Source organism: Archocentrus centrarchus, chromosome 19 (assembly GCF_007364275.1).
Source record: "Archocentrus centrarchus isolate MPI-CPG fArcCen1 chromosome 19, fArcCen1, whole genome shotgun sequence".
In the NCBI taxonomy this organism is placed as follows: Eukaryota; Metazoa; Chordata; class Actinopteri; order Cichliformes; family Cichlidae; genus Archocentrus; species Archocentrus centrarchus.
The window spans coordinates 29176661-29195560 of NC_044364.1; the positions used below are offsets into that span (position 1 = coordinate 29176661).

General features: G+C 40.6%; 1 protein-coding gene across 1 annotated transcript in view; it reads right to left on the reverse strand.

The window, feature by feature from the left end:
• Positions 1-18900, reverse strand: part of sema4gb (sema domain, immunoglobulin domain (Ig), transmembrane domain (TM) and short cytoplasmic domain, (semaphorin) 4Gb) — a 56449-nt gene that overhangs the window by 14280 nt on the left and 23269 nt on the right. The window contains exons 3-8 of the mRNA XM_030754981.1: positions 13069-13217; positions 12562-12624; positions 10415-10513; positions 10227-10320; positions 7743-7856; positions 5868-6022 (exon numbers count right to left, since the gene is read on the reverse strand). Of these exons, the coding sequence (XP_030610841.1) occupies positions 5868-6022; positions 7743-7856; positions 10227-10320; positions 10415-10513; positions 12562-12624; positions 13069-13217 (674 nt within the window). The remainder of the gene's footprint in view (positions 1-5867; positions 6023-7742; positions 7857-10226; positions 10321-10414; positions 10514-12561; positions 12625-13068; positions 13218-18900) is intronic.

The following is an 18900-nucleotide window of genomic DNA, read 5'->3' on the forward strand; positions in this document are numbered from 1 at the left end:
CAACAGGCTACCCATACACTGTATGCATGATTAAAAAGTAACAAACTAATGCTGCTGCTCTTGTTGCTGCTACTGCAAAAATAAAAGGGGAAAAACTAAGACAAAGATAATCATTCACTCACAATCCATCCATCCATCCATCCATCTTTTCAACCACTTATCCAACTTAGTGGTCATAGGGGGCTGGAGCTTATCCCAGCTTTCATGGGATGAGAGGCAGCCTATGCCCTGGACAGGCTGCCAGTCCACCACAGGTTTAATGTGGAGGACTGAGACCCTATGAATAAAAGCTGACACTTTTGGACACTATTAGTCATTTTCTCTGCACCACAGTGTCATTGCTGGCACACACAGTTAAAACCTGACATATCAACATCAAATAGATACTATTTATGCCAAATTCATATTATACTGAGTGCATTTTACTACTGCTACTTTGTGGCAATTTATGTTGTGATGCACTGTTCTCCTCCATCTCTTATTTTTATGTCATAATGCATGGCATATATTCTCCCCGAGTAGGGACCATCCACTTGATATTCCATGAGAAACTGTGGGATACCGATAAGTTATTTCCTGTTTTATTTTCTAGTCTTTGGTTCTTGTCTCTAGCTGTCAGTTTTACTTCCTATTGTAATTTTCCATCCTTGTTAGTTGTTTGCTGATTGGCTGCACCTGAGTCCAGTCTGTATACACTTCCCAGTTTCCCTCTGCAACTTCCCAGGGGGTTATACTATGAAGGAGATAGTGTAGTATAGTATAATATAGTACAGTATAAGGCTTTCTTTGCTGGGTTGACAAAGTCTAAAACCCCAGTCAGAGAAAACGGTGTGACACTGGCATCGACTTTCTCTGTTAAGCAGGGCTTTCTGCTTCAGACTCAATCACATAAAAAGGGCTGTTTCACACATCATACGACTCTTCAGCACAAAATGATCCCCACGAGTGCCGCCTACTCCAGTCAGAGACATTATCAGATGATGATAAAATGATGATGAAAATCTATAAAGAACATAAAAATATGACAGTAAAGTGCAACACTGCTGCAAAGAGAGTAATTCTGCAGAAAATCATGAATCTGGTCATTTAGCATAATAAATAGGTAAAATAAACATTTTAATTCAAGTTAACATATTTACTTTAAAACTGAGTGTGCTGTTTATTTCTAATGTGATGGTAGCAGATTAGAGTTCAGTCTAAATGATAATAGTTCCCCTCCCACAGCCTAATAAAGGAAATGTGGAAATCAGTTTGTCGGCAGATCAAAGTGAAATTAATTTTATTGATTGAACAGGTATTCTTGATGTGTGTTCTGTGTTCTAATAGCTGCATTTCCAGCACTGTGAAACAGACTTAGCAGCAGATTAGAATCAAGTATTAAAGTGTTCATATATACATACAATCCAGTGAATCAAAAATCAGTGAAAACATTCCTTTCTAGACTATTTTAAACTGAAACTCTGAACATAACCCGCTCCCACCCAGGTTATGTGCTCAGTCCAAGTTACCACAGTGATTCAGGTAAAAAGAGAATTGCTGACTTTAGGCTCAACATGGCTCTAAGTCATTCATTTAGCTTTGTAGCGCACCCCTCACATCATCTCGTTTATCAAGCTTTCCTTGTAGCCCTCCTCTGCTCCGTTGTTTACTCCACGTCTTGCTTGTTACCTGTTATTATTTTTTTTAAATGGATTTTGGACTTCTACTCAGCCTCCATGCATTTGGGTCCTTTCCCCTTAGAGTCATTACACTGAGGGCAGTACGAAAATGATATAGTAATAATTACAATCCATTTGGACAGCACTATAAACAGCAAACTCATTTCATAAAGGAAGTCAACCAGGAGGCAAACAATTTAGGCAAGGGTGAAGGATATCAACTCCAAATATGAGGAAATGTACAAAAATATAGAAGAAAGAGGTGAAACCATAAAACAAGTGAAATATAAAGTTGTGGAAAATCTGGAAAGTTTGACTCCAGAGAGGAAACAAGCTGGCTGGAACAAAACAAACAGGGCACATATATTTACTCAGGTGGGCACTGGGTCAGAGGTGAGGCAGGAAATGATGCAAAGACAGGAAGTACAACTTAAATAACTAAATGACTTTAATTGAAATCCAGCATCATGACTGTGGCTGTCCACTAACTTTTTGCACCTAAATGATAAAAAGACAGAGGTGTTGCTGCTTGGGCCCAGTGATACTTCAAAAATGACTATTGACCTGGGTCCCTTAACTCAACATCTTACTAAGACAGCAACAAACTTAGGTGTGAAGCTGGACAGTGAACTCAAACTTGATGCCCAAATTAAGTCAGTAGTCAAGTCCAGCTTTTATCAGCTAAGACAACTGGCCAAAGTTAAACCATTTCTTTCTCAGCATCATTTTGAGATTTTAATCCATGCTTTTATTACGACTCACTTAGACTACTGCAATGCACTTTATGTTGGGCTCAGTCAGACACTGCTTGCCCGGCTCCAGATGGTCCAAAATGCTGCTGCACGGCTTTTAGTTGGGGTCAAAAAACGTGAGCACATTTCTCCGATCTTGGCCTCACTTCATTGGCTCCCAGTTCATTTTAGGATTGATTTTAAAATCCTTTTATTTGTTTTTAAATGTCTTCATGGCCTCGCCCCGTCATATCTGTCAGATCTGCTCCACCTGTACGTTCCTTCACGTTCACTCAGGTCAGCTGATCTGGCACTGCTGGCTGTTCCAAAGACAAAGAGGAAGTCCAGAGGTGACCGCGCTTTTTCAGTTGCTGCCCCAAAACTGTGGAACGATCTTCCTTTGCACATCAGGCAGGCTGACTCACTCTCTGCTTTTAAGTCCTCTCTTAAAACACATTTTTTCTTATTGGCTTTTAACTCAGTTTGTTGGTTTTCTTTGTTTATTTTCTTAGCTGTGGTTTTATTTATTTATTTATTAATCCTTTCCTTATCTTATGTCTGTGTTTTGTTTGTTTGTGCTTAGATTTGTACAGCACTTTGGCCAACTGCATTTGATTTTAAAGTGCTTTATAAATAAAGTTGATTGATTGATTGAGTTGATTTGAATCGTGAAGCTCAAATGGTAATTCATCGATTATGAAGCATGTCAAGGATTTAAATCTTAAGCACGAATCAATCTGTGAAGGGATGTGAAACTTTAGCTTCTGCTTCTCTTTGAAGCCGCACTGCATTCACGTCAGCGTCAGCAATAACATCTTCCCGAGCTAAGCTCAGAAACATAAATATAAAACCAACAGCAGCATGAAGGTCGAGAGGTTCAGTTTTTGATGAAGCACTGAGAATAAGCAAACTGTTGTACTCATGAGAGATAAGCCTATGAAAATGGAGCAGAATAAGTAAAAACAAACAAAAAATGCTTCAAAGTTTTCAAAGCAGCCCATATGTTTCAGATTATTTATTTATGGATGAATAAATGAATATCTGGGAAAACACACAGCGTGCGAGCAATCAAAGTCCCAACTTGACGTCCTGTCATTAACTGCTTGTGCACGGCTGGGCTTTAAAAAGCAGGTAGCAGAATTTTAATTAATGCTAAACCTGAACTGGACTCACTGTGAGAAACACTAATTACAGCATCAGTGCCAAAACGTTTTAAAATTCATCCTCGATGTAGCCTACAAGAAAACAGGGACCTCTCCTCTTTCTTCACATCACTTTCCACCTTCCTCGACCACCTGCTGTTTGGGAGCGCTGATGCTCCTCTCTTACACTCCAGGAGTCAAAAATCATGCAAGCTTTGAGGTCTTCACTAAAATGTCCTGTTAAATCATAATCAGCTGTCGTGTAAATAGACACCCTGAATGACAAAAAGCCAGCGTTTTTATGGGTGGATCCAGCCAAAAATATTAGGTATTTAAAGGGGCTGGAAGGCGAGACTTCTTTAATGGCATTTTTTAATATATAAATTAGGATGAACTTTAGAATGACCAAAACTGAGGAAAAAATGTTCACTACTAAATTCTGGAGACAACAGTTGTTGGTTGTTTGTGGCTTTGTTGACGCTCTTGCTGACCATTAAAACAGATGTTATTATCTCAGATGTACGGTTCGAACATTCGGACTTCCACTGCATTTGAAATGCATGCAAAACTGCACTGATGCCCCTCTGATACACCACGCCTCATATACTTCGCCCAGTTTCCGTTTCAGCCACATCTTAAAATCAGTTTTATTTAGTTTTTTACTGAACTTGCACTTCTTCATGTCATCACTAGCTAGCAGACAGAACATCTGCTCTGGGTAACTACCTGCAAAAAACAGCACTGCTATTGATTCTGCTGTCCTGATGTGGGTGATATTAATGTTAAGGTTATTTGAGGTAGCTGTGGCTCAGGAGGTAGAGCAAGGCATCTACCAGGTGGAAGGTTGGTGGTTCATTTCCTGGCTCCTCCAAAAAAAATAAAAGAGAGATGAGACTGTTTCACAGGCTGACTGTAAGACACAGGTGGAAAAAAGACACAGACAAAATCAATTAGGGTGGAACAGACAATAACGATGGTGAAGAAAAAAAAGGAATGCTAATTACCAAAATAAAACAGGAAATGAAAACCACTGAGACAACAAAACACATGAAGCCAAAACCCCTGTTTCTCTTCCCAGTTTGTACATCCTCCTTTCCTTTCCTTTCCTTTCCTTTCCAGGAAGGAAAGGAGGATGATGAAGAAAGCGCAGCAGAGAGAGGAGTCGAGGCAGAACGCCTCTAACAAAGTGAGACATCCTCATTTTAAAGCAACGTCAATTAAAAATGATGTGTGGCACAGCTGCATCATAAATAGCTTTGTTATACGCCAACAAAACAAACAACTGCTGTAATTTACAACTGGGACATTTCTTTAACATTCAGGGCCACATTCATTAATTTTATAACATACTTCTTGTTAGTCGCACACCGTACAGCTGACTGTCTTAAATAGCTGAAACAACTTATGAATATGTTTCACCTCCAGGTTTCCAGGTCACAGGTAAGAGGACAGAGGAGACAAGGAAGCACAAGTTAGAGAAATGAGAACAGCCTAAAGGCTGAACTTTAGTAAAAGATATAAAAAAAACTCCAGTATTTTACAAATACTATAGGAAACTCACACCATGACACAATCTTTGAAACGTTTGATGCTCAGTAGGTTTTCCTCGTCCATTGTTCTCTGATTCATTCATGTAAATCCTTTACACAGGATCACACAAAGTGAAACACAACTGCATCATTTCACCAGCTGAGTCTTTGAGTCAGTCCTTTGATCCCCACAGAAGCACACTGTGATGGTAATTATACCACCACCAATGCCTGAAAGAAATGACAAGGATGAAGAAAGAGAGCAAAAGTAACCTCTAGGAATGGTTGCTGGGCATGCTGTCTAGACTGGGAATGTTGACAGCAAGCAAAATGAGGTGAGAGGGGAAGAAGTGGAAGAAGAGGAGGAGGAGGAGTGGAAGAGGGTGATATGACAATAAAGTGGGGAAGAGGGTTTGCCATTGGAGGTGGAGGTTTATGGACTTGTAGTTTGCCTGGCAACAGTGGCACAGAGAGAACCTCTGTGAGTGAAGAAACTGTGATTAGAGCCGCCCGGCTGCTGGCTGATTTAGTACTGATATCATGTTGAGAGGAGAGTGGCAGCTCAGAGAGAAACAAGTGCAGAATGTCCTTCTAAACCCATTTACACTTCATTCTGTGTAACTGACATAAAGCATTAAATAATCCCACCATTTTTCACTTCGAATGATTGGCAACTTTTCTCCTCCCTTGTTTCAACCCTGTCTTTCCATGACCTTGCAGGCACTGTAAACCGTTTTCAAAGCCAGTGAAAGCATTAATGCGATTACAGATACTACTGCAACCAGTGGGTTGACTCGTCTCTCTGACCTTGCAGACTCTGGCGACCCTGGACACCTTGGTCTGGCTGGGGTAGGCAATCTGCTCCTGGCTTCTCTCAGTGAAGAAGAAGTAAATCTTGTCGTCATCCCCAATAGAGCTGTTGATGCTCTCCTTCAGCAGTGCAGAGCCCACGAAATCTGCCTCTGTACACACACACACACACACACACACAATGTCCAAACACAAACCTATTAGCAGCCTAGAAAGTGTCTCCTTGGAAACTAAAGATGGAGCCTTTAAGTATGATTGAACCAACACAACCAAGTCAGTTAGAGCTGCAATGCAGTGCAATTTTTTTCATGTGATTTTTATTCTACAAGTGAATCTGCCTTTTTATAACAACAAAACATCTGATGTAATAAAAATGTGCAAAATAGCAATATGGCTTGGTCTATTAATATTCTACTGTAAGTGGAAATAGACTCACAAACATTGGGATGCTGCATAAAATGAAATAATAAATAAAAGCAATGATTTAAAGCCCATATTTAATTGAGAATGGTAAAATTACAACATATGCAAATGTTTAGTGTTCAGTAAGGAGTTTTGCACATTTGGTTTTTGTTCTTTGAAAAATAAAAGCTTATTTTTGTTTGGATGCCAGCAAAAACAGCACACAGCTGAGATCATGTAACTAATTAATTACATTGGTAGCTTGCAAAAATGCAAAAAAGCATGAGGGCAAATAGTTCATGTTTCTCAATATAAAACTGCAATGAATGTGTGATTGCATAGTCTATAAAATATCACTAAAATACTCCAAAAATAAAGTAACACTCTCAACATAACTGAAGAGGCTGAAAGCCAGTATGAGACAGGGTTAGGGTTACATCCTGTGGGAGAGTAACTGACTGGCTTAGTCAGTTTGTAGTGTAAAAGCCAGCATGTGTGCACATGAGAAGGCACCACTCGTGCTAAATGATACATAGGACACAGGTTATGGATTGTTATGGATGGAGTGTTTGCAGAAGTAAACATGGATCATAATAGTGACGTTTGTCGAGCATCAATGACGTGCAGGTCGGATGAATGCGACCTGGCCGTACAGACACAGGTCACATCTGAAAGATCAGAATACGTATTGGATTTAGGACCACATATCCAAGTGGCCTGGGCCGCATTTGTAAAAATCAGATCTGTGTTGTTCAGACTGTCATGAAAAGATCAGATACAGGTCACATACGTGCAAAAAAATTGGATTTGGGTCACTTCAAGCTGCAGTGTGAATGTAGCCACAGGAGGGTGATTAGGGAAAGTGGAGACAGCTGGGGAAGCAACACACAGCTGAACTAAATCGCAGGGGACGAGACAAAGAAAGCAAAACTAAAAGCAAAGCAAAAGGAACACCGACTCCCAACCTGAAACAGGAAGTGTGATAACTAAATAGGGAAAACACAGACATGAACACAGGAGACTTGACACAAGATGGAGGAATAAAGTCTGAAGGAATGGGGAAGGAGGAACAAGCTAAGTACACTAAAGAGGAAACACATGAAACAACATAAACATGAAACAAAACAAAAATCAACACAATATTCAAACAAGAAAGTTCAAAAACTCAAACTGACACACGACAGTCACAATGTCAAGTTATATCGAGTTCCCAGAATCTTACAGTGTTGTTACAAGAGGAGACGCAATACAACGGTGAACATGCTCCTGTACCAACTTTCTGAAATTCCATAAAAAATTCAAAACAAGAAGAAGCAAAAACATTTTTGCAGTTTTAACATTTGCTTTGTTACCTGTCTCCTACTTTTAGTTAAATACAATCTAACTTGTCTAAAAGTGTCTTACTGCAGCTGTTACTTACATTCCACCACTGAGTGATGTATTTGTGAATTATTATATTGTTATATTTACCCAGAAGCCACCGGGTGGGCGCCTCCTCTGTCCTGAGTGTGGGGAAGGGAAAATTTCTGCGGATATCTGGAGAGCTGCGAAACTCGTACTGAGAGGCCGTGAACATCTCACCATCTAATTAAAAGATTAAACACATGCATCTAATAACATGTAAATGCAAGCAGTCAACAGAGGAAGTAGGAACAGTATGACCTATGACTCAGTGTATTTGCAACAATAATAACAACAATCATTTAGTATGCTTAAATTATCTAATAAAGGCAGTGTCTGATTATCTATGCTGCATCTAAATTATTTCCATAAGCGTGGACTAATCCAGAAATCAGGATATACTTTTAAACAGTTATTAGTTGCTGTAATCCTGTCTAATGTTCATAATGGTTGTCAAGCAACTACACATGAGGGAGCACATTCACATTTACAATGAAGCTAATTAAAGACTTAAGCAGTTTGAGTTGGTAAAAATCACGTAACTGTGACCTTCCTTGCATCTGAAGCAAATCCCCCAAGTTCTCCTTGCCCTTCTGGGTGCACTGTGATTTGATGAATCTTCACAGACCCTTAGTGTGATGACGTTAGCATTTATTAAAAACACTGCTGGGCCTAATTATGTCCTCACAGCAGCACAGCTCTAACAACGTGTTTGAATAAAACTCACTCAGAACCCATTATCAAAGTTTTTTTAGCTTGATTGGTTAACCATGACATCAGCATGCTACACCCTCGGGAAAAGGGTTACTCATGAGTCAGTCCACCTTATGGATTTTAAGGTGCAGAATCAGGAGACGGCCTCTGTTCAGCCAGATAAAAACTCCGAGGAGAAAAAAAAAACCCGAATGTGTGAAAGGAAACCAGTGGAAGAGTCCAAAGCTTTAATCCAAAAAGCCAAGGTCGTTTGCTGACGCGCTGATGAGACAGCAAAGCAAATCATTCTGGCAAAGGGCAGGAAAATGTCAAATCCAAAACCACATCAAAAAGTCATATATGAAGAGATTAATATGAGGAGAGCACGAGGACCATGAGGGGGGGACTAGAAACAGAGAACTGCTGAAAAGATTGACTTTATTATATTCATTTCACTCTTAGATTTGAGAGTTTTACTGTGCATTTAAGTTAAATGAAAAGCATCTAATACAGTCTGTGTCTGTATATTAGCAGCATGCTGTACAGAGGTTATCACGGTCACCTCACAGCAAGAACGTTTTAGGTTTGGACCTTTGCTCTCCCTGTAGCTGGTGTTTTCTTATTTCTGTGTCTAAACATATGCAAGTTAAGTTAGTTGGTGATTCTCAGGTGGCCACAGGTGCAGATGGGAGATAAAGCTTTGAGTGGTAAAACTAGAGAAGTGCCAGTCTGTCCCACAGATTCGAGACTCGTCTCCGTAACGGTGCAAACCACAAAATACAAATACATTCCTTTATGTCAGAATTAAGTCGAGTCAGTTTTATTTATATAGCACATTTAAGCCCAACAGATGGTGTATTGCACAGCAATAAAAAAAATAAAGGAAAATGAAGTATGATTAAAACATCTTCTTCCACTTATCTAAATCAGGCTCCCGGGGGGGGCTGGAGCCTACCCCAGCTGTCATAGAGTGAGAGGCAGGGTACAACCTGGACAGGTCGCCTGTCACAGGGAGACCAACACAGAGAGACAGACAACTGTTCACACTCATATTCACACCAATGAGCAATTTAGGATCACCGATAAACCCAACCCCCCGCACGTCTTTGGACGGTGGGAGGAAGCCAGATTACCTGGAGGGAACCTGCACAGACTCAGGGAGAACACACAAACTCCACACCATGTACTGTATGGTGTGTATACTGTACTGTGAATGGTGTTCACAAAAACACACAACTGAAAAGTCAAACTAAACTGAAGAGGTTAAAGAGAAGAGGTGATTTGAATGGCAGGGCCGTTCCAGAGTTTCAGGTTGGCAGAAAGCCAGTCTGGTGCTTTAAACTGCTAACAGCTCCAGGTCAGCTGACTCAAGTGTTCAACAATTAATATAAAACTATGTCTGATAAATACTTAGATGCGATCATTTATTAGTGAAGAAAAGAAGTGTCTGCTTTCAGAGACAGGAATATCTGAGTGTCATCAGCGTACAGGTGGTAGGTAATATTATGCTTTTTAAATATTCAGTGAGCAGCATGTATAGTGAAACAGCACAGGGCCCAAAACCCCTGTCATATGTATGAACTAATTTAACAATGTGCCATGGACACCAATAGACTGGTGAATCCCTCAGACTATGAGCAGATTCAAATTCAGAACCTTCTTCTTAATATGTGCTAACCACTGCACCACTGTGCCACCACCACATGTAGAGCAGTAAGTTTTGACTGTCCAGAAGCCTTTACAAATAAGCCCACCATAGGACAAGCATAATTTTCTTCCCATCAGAATACTGTGTGCTGTCTGTGTACAGCTTGATCTCCATCAATATGCTGGAGAATAAATGAGACTTAGAAGACCTACCAACAATGAGGCCAGTGTATCCTTTTACTGGGTCATATGGACACCTGTCTCTGCCCTCCTCAAACCCTGAGGAGAAGCTGAACCGCTCTGCATCCTTGGAAAAAAAAAAAGAGTGGGAACAAACAATTAATTAACTAATTTCAAATCATGTTACAATTTTACTTGACATAAAAATGACAGGCTCTTACTATATAAGCACAGAGAGGTCTGAAGGCGTTTGTTCCGCACACGTACAGGTGAGTCTCATTGTATCGCTGCAGAAAGCGGATGTGGTTGTAACACTCTGTCTGCAAAGACCACAGTAAAAAGAAATTATTTGTTTTTATTGTGCATGTGCTTATTTTTTTTCAGTGGCAATGCATATTACATCAGTCAATCAATCAGTTATTAAATCAATCAATTCAAAGGCAGGGGAAAAGCTTTAGAGAGTGAAGCAAGAAGCATGCAAAATAAATCATTTGTAGTAGAGATTACATTAATACTATTAAACAGACAGCACAGGTATTTCAAAAGGAAGGAACATAAAATCTCATTAGATTATAGATAGCAAAGATAAAGCCATAAAGGATACAAACTGACAAAACTGAAGAAAGAGAGGCAGGCGTGCAGCAACTACATATGATGGCTGCTTTTAAACAAAATTTTAAGACTACATGCAAAGGATTGGTAAGAGCCACTCAATCATATATTTAATGGAAATATGTTCCAGAACTGAAAAGCTCTTATTCCTAAGTCTTATGGTGAAATATGTTTTCTTCCACAAGGTGCAGATGTCCCCTCTCACTGGGGATCACATTCATCTGTTCCCAACTTTTTAATAAAATGTGGCTGTATTAAACAGAAGAGATGCTATTCCCTTAAGATTTTTCAATATTAAATTAAATTTACCAGTTAAGGAAGCCATAGAGTATCCTGGCCATGTTATTAGGTACACTGTGCTAGTACCAGGTTGGACCCCCTTTGGCCTTCAGAGCTGTCCTAATTCGTCGTGGCGTAGATTCAACAAGGTGTTGGAGAGGTTGTGGTCCATATTGGCATGACAGCATCACGCAGCTGCTGCAGATTTTCTGGCTACGCATTTATGTTGTGAATCTCACGTTCCACGATGTGCTAAATGTGGTGGAACAGGAGATGGAAACGGTGGAGGCCAGTTTGAGTGCAGTGAACTCATTGTCATGTTCAAGAAAGCAGTTTGGGATGAGCTGAGCTTTGTGAACTAGTGTGTTTTCCTGCTGGAAGAAGCCATGGATGTGGTCAGCAACAATACTCAGGTAGGCTGTAGCACTGAAATGATGTTGAGTTGGTGCTAAGGGGCTCAAAGTGTGCCAAGAAAACTACACCACACAATTACACCACCACTACCAGCCCGAACCATTGATACACGGAAGGATGGATCCATATTTTCATGGTGTTTATGCCTTATTCTGACCCTATCATCTCAGTGGAACAGCAGGAATCAACTCATCTGGCCAGGCAACATTATTTCAATCTTCAATTTTCAAATTTTGGTGATCCCATGGGAATCGTAGCTTCAGTTTCCTGTTCTCAGCTGACAGGAGTGGCACCTGGTGTGGTCTTCTGTGCTGCTAGTCCATTTGCTTCAAGTTTCAACACGGTGTCCTTTCAGAGATGCTCTTCTGCATGCCTTGGTTGCAACAAGTGGTTTTTTTGGGTTCCTTTCAGCTTGAAGTAGTCTGGCCACCCTCCTCTGGTGTCTAGCATCACCGAGGCATTTTCCCCCAGAGAACTGCAGCTCACTGGATATTTTCTCTTTTTCAGAAATTCTCTGAGATGGTTGTGCAGAAAAAAGCCCATCTAGAACATTCAAAGTTACTTTAATCACCTTTCTTCCTCACTCTGATGCTCAGTCTGAACTTCAGCGGGTTGTCTCGACCACGTCTACATGCCTAAATGCACTGAGTTGCTGCCATGTGATTTTTGAACTAACAAGCACTTAAACAGGTGTGCCTAATAAAGTGTGTATGTATAAGGTGTATTTCGCTAATGACATTTTGGTTTATTATCCAGGAAGTGGATATCTTGTTTTATATATGGATTGTAAAGGCTCTACAACAAAAAATCTCTCCTTCATGTAGAGGGGCTGCTCTGAATGAATGAGTGTGATTTATTTTAAATGTTCTACCTCCATATTAGTGTCTCTGGGTTTAAAAAAACTAAATTATAAAATGGCTGAAAGGATTGGCTACTTTGTTGCTGTTATATGCAATCTCCGTGTCACAAAATGGAGCAGTTCCATTCATGTTCTCCAATATTAACTTAATAAATAAAGATGGGAGTTTTTTGCCAGGAAGAAAACAAAGCTGCAGCCTTTTACCTGATTGTCTCTGCCTTTGTTCAGGCACTGCTTCCTCTGTTCAGGAGACGCATCCCAATCAATCTGCAAACAATGGGAGGGTAATGAGGATGACTCAAAGCTAAATAAATAAAGAGGGACAAATAAATAAAAAGCCCTGAAGATAGAAAATGAAGTAAGAGATATAGAGAAGAAAATGTGTGTGTGTGTGTGTGTGTGCGTGTGTGTGTGTGTGTGTTTGTGTGTGCGTGTGTGTGATAAACAGGAGAAGAAAAAGAGGAGGACAGCAGACTTAATTTTCTGGCTGCGTCACTAAGTTCTGACTCACTTCAGTAACCCTTGAATAAATGCCTGGTGCATTTAATCCGATAGCCATAAAATTGGTGGAACACAATGGGATTTGCTCAATCTGCTTAAGGCTATTATTAGTTTCTCCTCCTTCGAATGGGAGAAAAACTTGTGAAATGGGCTTTGCTGTTTCTGTCTTAACATCAGCAATTACGTGTCTCTCAGCATCTTGGCACTCACTGTGAGGTTTGCAGGTGTGGAGATGTTGGAGGTGTTGAGAGCATAGAGTGCTCCTCTGCCTCCCACGTACAGCAGCCCAGCCTCCTCCTCCAGCAGCAGGGTGCTGTAGTTTCGGGAAGAGCCGGTGAATCGCGTACTGCCCAACAGACCTGCCAATATATGACACATGACATGTGAAGGTTTCTTTGAATAAAGACCGACACTAGTTTGTGACTGTGTTTTTAGGTGGTTTAGATCAAGTTTCTATTGCCATCAGCTTGGGCATCAGATCATTTTGGCTTGCAACATTTCTATTTTCATGTCTGTGTGATATTAGGATACGTCAATCCGGCGATACTCGATACAGTGCGCAACAATTCTCTGCAAACAAAAAAGTAAGACTGCACTGTGGTGTCTCTCTGTGTGTGCGTGCCTATTATCATTATTATTCCATTTTAATAATGTGTCAATTCAGTTAATTAGCTCTCTGATGTCTCTTCCTCCACGGTCTGCCATTTCCCCTGTGCTAGTTTACCCTCATTTATCTGTCTACCTTCACCATGAGGAGTCATTAAATAGCAACTCCGGCAAGTCAAACCACCAAGTGTGTGTGTGTGTGTGTGTGTGTGTGTGTGTGTGTGTGTGTGTGTGTGTGTGTGTGTGTGTGTGTTGAAATATATGGCACCTCACACCACTGTATAGACAGTATTATAACAATGAAGCAATATGGTCTATTACAGTGGATCCATTTTTTTCCAACCCTAATTGATAATGATGCAATAATTTTTATTAGCAAAAAACAAGCGTTTTCGTCTGGTTATTTTAACTATAAATAAGAGTGTCTGATGAATTTCCAGATTATATGACCATATTATATTCATATGCATTACATTTTTACACTGTATATTTGTAAGGTTCAGCAGTTTTACAAGACCAATCAGCAAAATCCTGGGCTGAAAAATACAGAGCGAGTGCCAACTACTGCAGTTCCACTAATGGCCACTTGAGGCTCTCTCCAAACTCAGTCCCCACAGTCTCCCTGTTAAAAACCGTCCAAACAGCCATACTGGGCGGTGAGTTTGATTTTATGAAGGCTTACATTTTCAGCTATGTTAACAATGTTTTATTGAGCCTTTCAGACAGAAAACCCTTAAAAGAACCCTCCACCATGTACATCCCAAGTATGGGTGAAGTTTACAAACTGCAATGTAGCCAGAGAGTCAGTTAGTCCTAAGAAAAAGATTTATAAAACACCAGAATTTCACTCACTAGTCCTGGAACACGGACTACTTGGACAGGCTGTACCACACAGGGAGCCATGTAATTAGTCAGATAATTCCATCACAATCTAAAACGGCACCAACAGTACATACACGGCTGAGAAGTCCAGTTCGGCTGGCCTTGCAGGCTGCCAGCTACAGTTTTCTGTGTAAGCACACCTGTCAATCAAAATGGTTATGCCAATAATTATGTATTTTAACCCAGACATGACCTTTTCCTAAAGATAACCATGAGGTTTTGTTCCTTAATCCTAGCAAAACAATGACTGAAAATTAAAAATAACAGGGAAAAAAAAACAAAACTTTCTAGTCAGGGTACTCCTCGTGCTGGTCCCAAGCCCAGATAAATGGGGAGGCTTGTGTCAGGAACAGCATCCAGCATAAAATCTTAGCCAAATCACACACGCAGATCATCAAGAACGAGATTTCCATACCAGATTAATCGGGGGCCAGATTAACAATGACCGCCTCCGGTCCCGTTGTCCAACAGGTTGTCGGTGGAAACTGTGCTACTGTTGGTCAAAGACAGAGGAAGAGGAGAGGAGAGGAGAGGAGAGGAGGCATATTCAGAGGCAGTGAGAGAGAAGGAAAGGTAGGAGTGTGTAGGTGAGAGTAGGGACTTTAAATGTCGGGACTATGGCTGGTAAAGGGAGAGAGCTGACTGACGTGGTAGAGAGAAGGATGGTAGATATATTATGTGTGCAGGAGGGAAGCAAGGCCATGGTGTAGATAGGATGCAAAATGGAGTAGGGGTAATCGTGAAGAAAGAGTATGTGTGCAGTGTTGTCAGACAGGAGTGAGCTGGAAGCTGGAAATCGGAGCTGTGATGTTGAACTGTGCGTATACCCCACAGGTTGGATGTCAATTAGAGAGACGAGGCTGAGATGGTTCGGACACGTGCGGAGGAGGGACAGTAAATATCTTGGACAAAGGATGTTGAATATGGAGCTGCCAAGCAGGAGGAGAAGAGGAAGACCACTGAGAAGATCCATGGATGTAGTGAAGGAGGACCTACAGAGAGTTGGTGTGACAGAGGAGGACTGTAGGGACAGGGTGAAATGAAGGTGGATGATCTGCTGTGGCGACTCCTAAAGGGAGCAGCGAAAAAGAAGAAAGAAAGGGTACCAAAATACAGCCTAACCCTACGCAGAGCCATGAGGTCACAGCTTCAGATTCTCTTACTGAGCACAAGAATATCTTGACTTCACACACATTGGAAAGTGAATGAAGTCTACACACCCCAAAATGAACATGCTCAGCGTGTGAGACTGAGCGTGTGAGGGTGAGACTGGAAGACGGGGAGCGAGTCGCTGGAGTGATTGCTAAGAGGACCGTAGAGACAGAACGTGGGGATGGGGGCACAGGGGAGGCAAAATTTTAGGGCATTCAGCAGGAATCGTGGCCCAGTACTGCCAAATCGCATCAGCAGCAATGCCGTAGTATCAACATCATCCCTGCTGTGCGTGTGTGAATGAGGGTGATGTGTGAGAGAGATTTTTACTGTAAGTGGGCTAAACTACAGTCGCTGAAGTCGCTGAATGTGTTAACAAGGTAAACACGGTGGCTGTTTTTTGGCTTTTGTTCTTCTGTCATTGGAACAGATGGAGAGGTTGAAAAATAATTGGCCTGCTGCACTAAACTAAATATTTGAACACACCCCGATGTAGCACCTCAGAAATGAGGGCAGGTTGCGGCGCTGCTGTGAGACAGCGAAAAGGAGGACATTGTTTTTTTCCTGTGGGCATGAAAGATCTCCTTCAGCGCAGAAGTAGGTTTACAGAGCTTCGGTTTGCTGTGAAAGTGAGTGATAAATGTCTGATTAATAAAATCTGACATAAAGAAGAATAAAAGCCCTGCATGCAGAAAGAGCAGCTGCCTTCAGAGAACAACAGAACAAATGAAGGTATCAACAGTGTCGCACTGAGGAATATGAGTCAGCACAGTGCAGATGGGCATTAATCTCCACACATCCTCCCTGCCTCCCTCTCCTTCATCTCTTTCTGTTGTGAACTAACGGCAGCATGTCTCAGCTCCCAGTAAAAAGACAACCTATATCAGTCCTCCACCAATCGATTGAGTGCGATGTGAGCACCTGCACGCTTGTCGCGGTTAATTTGTTCTGATGTTCAGAGTACTTCTGAAGGAGCGGAAACGGTTCAGTGCTGCTGAGGGAGGCCATGGGATCACAGGGGAACTGCTACAACTATATAGATGATTAGCAGGCAATGCAAGCTTAAGTATTATATCATTTTATAAGCCACAGTTCATAAATGTTATGCATTAAAGCAGATCAGGGTCAGTATCAGTTTATTGCCACTTCAGCAGCAAATGACAGCAATATGCACCAATTATACCCATAAAATCCCTGAAGTATTCAAATGATGTGATTTAAATCAGCTAGAATTGATCAAACATGAGAGTATGCCCAAACAGCATGAGAAACAGCAGTCTCAAAATCAATTAGATTTATTTATTATTTTGATTTATTTATTTAACTTTATTTATTGTCTTACTTTTCACTGAGTAACACATTTCAGTTGTTACCATAAAAAGACCAAGCCATAGAAACTTTCCTGCATTCATATATATATATATATATATATATATATATATATATATATATATATATATATATATATATATATATATATAAATGAATACCAGTGAGAATGTTTCCACAGGTCTAAACAGTCTGAGACAAAAATGCCAAGTTTTTATTCACAGTTAGATTCAAGTTTGTCAGGAAATCCTGTCGCTCCGGTGAAAAACAAAAGTCCCAGCTGAAAGAGGAGGCCATGTTTTTGCATGACAAAAACACACAAAGGCAAACACACACATTCTCCCAGGCTGTGACTCACCTCAACTATCTCAAACTACAGTATTAGTAATGCTTTTACTTCCCTAATTCACAATAACCATGACGATAATGAGGATGACAGCGAGTCTCCCAGCGTGTTTGATCTTGCATAATACAGCATGATGAAAACTGGTTAGAGTTTCCCAAACATCACATGGAAGGCGGTTTCTTCCCCTCACGACTGTCTGCTTGTCTAACCATCACACGGACACACTGGGTGATGACAGTAGCTCTGCGGGCACCCATCGACTCCCTGGAAAGCCAGAGACTGAGTCAGACAGCAGCTTGTCCTGCTGCACACCTTCCTTCCTATCAGACTTTTCTTTAACTGACAGGCAGACAACCACAGGGATGCTCTTAGTGGTCAATAATTAGGTTATTATCATACCGGCTCTGTTATGCCTGTCAGACTGATTATACGCATGACAGCTGAGAAGAGTGACGATGCACACACAGCTCCTGGCAGAAGAAATGCTTTACCAAAGTTCTAAAGCAGTCCTCCTTTTTTATTTAAAAATATTTATTTTGAGGCACAGATGTAAAATCTGCTCTTCAGTTTTAGTGAATATTTCTGAGTTTATGGCAAAGTGAGGTAGCAGAAACCTGTTTATCCTCTTTATGAAACGATTAAACTAAAAGACGTGAACAAAGATCAGGTTTGGGGCGAATCAACAAGTTTTTCAGTGTTCATGGTGTTGTTTAGATTTTGATCTCTTAAAGCTGCATCCACACCAGAAGTAATGTGCTGTTAGAGACCATATAAAGTGCAATTTAAAGCGACTACAGGCAGCAGAAAGCAGGCCGGGCCCAGATAATCTTTTCTCAGTTTCCAGGTGAACAACTGAAACAACTACCAATTGACTGACATACGTCCTGCAGTAAATACATTACATGGGTACCTGGACCAGGTGACTTCTGGGCAAACTGCAATAAACTTCATCAGCGTGATTATTCTCTTAAACTCTCATCTCTTCTGATTTTGTTTCTATGGTGAGACCACACATGCTGACTTTGTACTATAAAGTTTTACCTCTCAGTTTAACATTAACAGACGATTTTTGCTGTTGCAATTGCACCATATGTCTTATATGAGTGAGGAATCAGGATGCATAATTTGCCTGTGGAATAGCTGCCTTAAATATTGCAAAGTTTACAAAAGTTTATTTACCTAAATTATTGCTCATGCTTAGCACACCAACCTCAGGAGAGTTCTCGAAGCATTTTTAAATCAACATTGCACTTCATCAGTTTGTATTGTTTTATGTAGTGTATAAAAGTGGTCTGTGTAGTGTGAGCAATTTAGTATATTGCACAATATATAAAGTGTAATTTTCCTAGATGGGACAGAAAATTGTGCTGAATCTCTTAACAATAACTACAGGCACAGTTGTGTTTCTGCAACCCATAAAGAAGCACATTTTCAAAATTAGGAAATTTTATCTTTCAGAAGTCCTCTCAAACATACACTTTAATGGGCCTTATTGTTCCGATTTTGACTGTTCCAAATGGCAAAATTCCCTAAAAAGGCAGGATGAATAGAACCCTAACCCCAAACCCTGTCAGCTGGTTAGTTTGTTACATTGCATCCATGAATATCAAGCTGATCAGCCAGTGTACACCCCATTAATGTTCAAATATTGCAAATCTTTTTATTTTTATGGCAAATATTTTTAAAAACAAATGGAGTTTTGGTCAGATCAAATGTGTTTTGAATGG